We start from the raw sequence: 5,586 nt of genomic DNA, 5'->3' as shown, positions 1-5,586 counted from the left end.
GAGAGAGATAGAGATTGATATATATATATATATATACATACATAGAGAGAGAGAGAGATAGAGATATAGAGATTGATATATATAGACAAAACTTTAGGCCAATAAAAAACCTTAATGTCATACTTAAGCCAGTAAAAACCTGTTGGCAGCCGGACTATAGTGCTGGTTCCATTAAGCGAACACTAATTCAGTAAGTACTATATAAGGTTTGATATATTCTTCCTGTTATCTATCTATCTCCAAGAAACTTTGAAATGATCACCCGAGCCTCAACAGCCAAATATGCAGTGGTGTCAGTTCAGCAAAAGCTAGGGTATGGCAAAGATGGGAGTACTGTGGGCGTGCGCGGAACAAATTGGGTTTTGTCAGTTTTTTCCCCCGGGTTTACGTTTTCTTGGGCTGATAAGGAAGCCTGGAACGGTTGTTCAAGTGAAGCTAAACTTGGCATGTTAGTAAACGTGCCACAATTAACAATAATGCATTGCACCTGTGCAGTTGACAACAGGGACGTGCTGGGCCCCTGATTCAGGGCCCCTGATTCAGCCCGGGAAAAAGAGTTGGAGAGGCCCTCATTGCACGCTATAGAGAGAGATCTCTCTCCATAGCGCTGCTGCTACTCAAAGATCTGCCATTTCAGATCATGACAAGTGACAAGCCAGTGGGCCAATTACATGAGTTATATTTCGTCGTTGTCAGGTGGAAACCTTGTATGTCTAAAACCGTTTGTTTTGTATTTATCATTTAAAAAATGAATTAAACTAGTGAAAACAGCCGATCTACAAGCACACAACGCCTCGCACCGCGAGGCGTTGTGTGCTTGTAGATCTGCTGTTTTCACTACTTTTGTGCGACGGCCTTGTATGATGAAGCAGGGCTTTGATTTGCGAAACGATGTACACATTTGAAACTTGGAGATACAAGGTTTCTGCCCGACAGTGACGATTTACTTTGTTGGCCGCCTAGCCCCCAAAATGGAACGAAGGCTGACATTTTATTTAATTTTTTTTCCTAATGGCTGGCCTGGACCGGCCGTGAATGAACCGGCCGTTCCCAATGGCCAGCACGTCCCTGGTTGACAAGTAGGCCTACTTGTGCGCAAGCAGAACGCGACATGAGGAGATTTGAACCCAATCCACCCGTCCGCTTCACATGATCCACCTGTTCCAACCGTTCTAGATAAATAGAAGCGCATTGAGGTGTGCCCTGCTGGTCTCACTGGCTCATTGGCTGTTAATGATGACGTTGCCATGCTGGTCCCTGATTGGGCTACGGTCTTCAACAAGAGAAGACACATACATACATACAGTACATAGGCCTACATACATACAGTACATACATACATACATACTTACTTACTTTCTTACTTTCTTACTTACTTACCTACCTACCTACCTACTTACCTACTTACTTACTTTCTGTCTTTTTGGTCAGAAAAGAAAACATTTCACTGGAGGTTTTAGCTACTCCACACCTCCCTCTACAGATCTTGTCAATAGAACATTCCATTGACCAGATTTTGCCTTCCGGTGAAATATTTTCTTTTCTAACTAAAATGTGTATTTTAGACGTGTACATTTTAGTAGCGAAACTGTATTTTTAGTATTTGCTACAGACGAGAGGGTGCGCAGCCTTTCCTGGGGCGCAAGGGCTCATCGGTGACATAGCGTTAAGGAGAAAACATGGTTTTGTTTTTAGTTGTTTGTTAATAGTTGTGCACATAATTATTTCTCCAATGCATGCCAGGCCTTGTGCAGCAGAGCACGCCATAAAGCCTCATTGGCTGTTAATGAAGAAATTACCAGGAATGCTATTATATTCCAAACCCTGCTGACATCACCAGTGGCATCACCAGGAATGCTGGTCTCTCATCGGCTGTTAATGATGATGTTGCCAGAGATGCCGACATACATACATACATACCTAGCCGATTACAGTATTTGCGCGCTCTGTTTGCGCTCGTAATAATACAATTGTTGACTTAATGTCATCATGTGGGATGTCGAGACCCCCTGACCAGAGCGTATATAAAGACCCACATGGTTTGTTCCACTAATTCTGCAAACAGAGCTTTTCTCCGTCCGTTTTATCTACAGAGAACATACCTGAGATTCCAACACCACCATGTCTGCTGGAAATGCTAAGATCGGCAGACCTGCCCCCAACTTCAAAGCCACTGCTGTGGTCGGTGGGCAGTTTAAAGACATCCAGCTATCCGACTACAAAGGAAAATATGTGATTTTGTTCTTCTACCCCCTGGACTTCACTTTTGTGTGCCCTACTGAGATTGTGGCTTTCAGCGAGAGGGCAGAGGAATTCCGTCAGATTGGCTGCGAGGTCATTGCCGCCTCCACCGACTCTCACTTCTCTCACCTGGCCTGGATCAACACTCCAAGGAATCAGGGTGGTCTGGGTCCCATGAACATTCCCTTGGTGGCAGATCTCACCCAGTCCATCTCCAGAGATTATGGTGTGCTCAAGGAGGAAGAAGGAATCGCATACAGAGGTCTGTTTGTGATTGATGACAAGGGGGTCCTGAGACAGATCACCATCAATGACTTGCCTGTTGGCCGCTCGGTGGATGAAACCCTGCGTCTGGTCCAGGCCTTCCAACACACCGACAAATCTGGAGAGGTGTGCCCTGCTGGCTGGAAACCAGGAAGTGTTTCCATTATCCCTGATGTCCAGAAGAGCAAAGCATTCTTCCAGTCATCCCACATCTCCTGTACGCAGCCCCGGATTTATATGACATGAGGCCCCTGGGCAAGGAGAAATAAAGAGGCCCTCGTGTGCGCGCAAAACCTCCACCTCCGGTCCACCTGACCACACCGTGACCTCACCTCCGGACCGGCCCGTGCATAATCTGACTGTGTATCCTCATTGGATCATTGGAAGGGTCTAAAGCGGATACAGAAGTGGGGTTTGTGTGCATGTGTGTAGCCTATGTGTGTGGAAAGTACCGGATACATAGACTGCGCTAAGCTTTCAGAGCAGCTACATGCAGTGCGGCCAGCAGAGCAGAAGCTCTCAATGTTATTACCATAATAAAACAAAATGTACTGTAACTAAACACAAATATCACTTTATTTGGATTGCAATACTTTAAAATGTCATCATTAAATTAACTAATTCAGGGTCTTTTCAAAATGGCTTCCAAGTTCCACACCACCTCCCTTTCCATAGACTTCCATGTAATTCATAGTGCACGGATCATGCATGCCCATGCCTAGATCATGCACCACGTTTGTGCACACTGTTCACAGCTTTCAAACAAAAAAATCCAAATGGAAATCCGTTCAGGCATTCATGAGCTAGCTTAGCAGCCATTATGTTTTCTTGAAAGATGGAATTTCGCGATTGCGATCATGCCTAGGCCTACTATATTTTTTGGGGTCATTTTTTTTTTTTCGGAGGCCCCCCACCCCCTGAGGCCCCTGGGCACGTGCCCACCCTTGCCCAATGGTAAGTCCGGCCCTTCCGGTCTACAGGGAATTAGTGTCCGCTCCCGGACATAATAAGCAAGTACTGCGTTCGGTGCCGTCTGTTTCTGGCCGCCTTTACCCTCCGGCTCCACCGGGCGCATCGAGCGTCACGTCAACATCAACGCTGGGAACGCTCCCGTTTTAATCAATGAAGGGTGCTCCACTTCCGACATTGCACTGCTGTGTGCTGTGTACGTGACAGCATCCAAACTCAAAGAAATCGCCCAGTTCAATTTTATAAACACAACAGGCTATAATCATGACAAAACAAAGTGGTCAGTTGTGCATTGTTCCTCTCTGCTGTTTGTGTGACAACATGAAGATTCAGGTCGGTCACAAATAGTTTTATTCCTGTTTGAAAGTGATTTTCATGTTGTGTTACTTGGAAATGGGATATTGCCATTAGAATGAATAACTCAAAGCCACTGCGGTGGAGCCGGTCGGACATCAACGTGACAGCGTCAATGAAGCTGTCACGATGCAGAGCAACGCGACACCCCCAGTGGAGCCCTGGCCTTAGCCAACTAGACTGCACTCTTTCGCCTAGGTGGATGGAATCACAGACACACCGAACGCAGTACTTGCACGTAATGAGGGACCAGCATTCTTTGTAATGTCACCATCAACAAGTGCAACCTCATATAAAAGGCTGGAGGTGGGTGGAGGTGGTTGAAAGTGATTGGAGGTGGGAGAAAATGGGTGTATGTGGGTGGAGGTAGCCAATGAGGGAACAGCATTCTGGGTGACGTCACCACCAACAAGTGCGACCTGATATAAATAACCCTCCCTCTAGATGTGAGGTCACTGAGACAGACATCACCACCAACCAACAAGTGTCGTCACATACCGATCGCAGTGCTTTCACGCTCTGCTGGCACACAAGTAGATGAAATGTAGAGACTGGGCTCTCAAGCGCGAAGGATATAATCAGGTCATAACAGTAAACAGACAGTTTTGACTGGTATTGCTTAAAATGAATAAATTAACATTACTTTACAACTGTCGGTTCTTTTTCGCTGGATATACAACTGGACATATAGCTGCGTCAGCCTGTGCAACGCACGGCAACCTGCAGGCAGGCTGTTGTGTCTCACTGTGAGAGTGACAGCACTTTCTCCCAAATAGATAAGACATCATGCTATAAATTAACCCAATTATAGTAAGCCTAAAATGGTTCTGCCGCCGTGCAGAACTATTTTTAACTGTTTTTAACCAGAGTAAAATCAGAGAAAGAACGATATCAGTGCATGCGAGCGAACGGGTGCACGCATAGGACCTTCCAGAAATGCTGATCTCCAACTTGGGATGTCTGTAATAATGACATAATAATGACTACAGGATAGGTTGGCACTAGGGACATCTGGGAACCATACTTTTGGGATTACTGCCACCTAGACAAGCAGGCACCAGGATAACTGGGCACTAGGGACATTTGGGCACCTAAATGAGTGGGAACTTAGGGGTGGAGATAACTGGGCACTAGGACGAGTGCGCACTAGGGACATGTTGGCACCTAAATGAGTGCGCACCAGATTGGAGACACATGCATTTGTGTCTCCATCCGGAATCAATGGGGGTACATTTATTATAATCAAATTATTGTTTTAGGAATTCAAAAAAAAAGAAAAGAAAAAACTAAAATATGATTGGTCTCCATGAGGTGAGTAATCGATACAAGTCATTTTGGGGGTGAACAATTCCTTTAAAGAATGGCACCACTATCCCAATATGTACAGTACTGTCACAATGTTGAAAAAAACATCTCAACCAAGACAGGTCCTTGGTGTCAGTGTTAATGAATGAGCGGTGCAAATAACCCAGGAGGTACCATAACCCAGGAGGTACCTGGGAAATGAAAATGTCTGCTGCTAAAAGGAAGAAACACAATGGAATTGGTGCCAGACTGAGGGATAAGTTGTCTCTTTCTTTGCTTTCTTAATGATCCTGCTCAAATCGACATGTGCAAACAGTGACAAAAGGAAGAGAATGCAGAAAAGACTGCTTCTTGATTCGATGAATAACCTCCATCTGAAGTTCCTGGCTAAGCAGACCAACATCTGTCTGTCATAATCCATGTTTTGCACACTTTTCCCCTTCTTACTTGGTC

The 5,586-nt window shown here is 45.3% G+C and overlaps 1 protein-coding gene across 1 annotated transcript; it reads left to right on the top strand.

Moving 5' to 3' along the window:
- Window positions 1-2,121: 2,121 nt before the first annotated feature.
- LOC308307453 (peroxiredoxin-1-like) lies at window positions 2,122-2,751 on the top strand (the record flags this gene model as incomplete). Its single annotated transcript, XM_080752716.1, has 1 exon — window positions 2,122-2,751. One exon carries the CDS (start codon window positions 2,122-2,124, stop codon window positions 2,749-2,751), a length of 630 nt encoding a protein of 209 aa, XP_080608842.1.
- Window positions 2,752-5,586: the final 2,835 nt, after the last annotated feature.

Source organism: Nannobrachium achirus (assembly GCF_963921795.1).
Source record: "Nannobrachium achirus genome assembly, chromosome: 22".
In the NCBI taxonomy this organism is placed as follows: domain Eukaryota; kingdom Metazoa; phylum Chordata; class Actinopteri; order Myctophiformes; family Myctophidae; genus Nannobrachium; species Nannobrachium achirus.
Note: the sequence above shows the minus strand (reverse complement) of the source record. Positions and strands in the feature narration are given on the sequence as shown.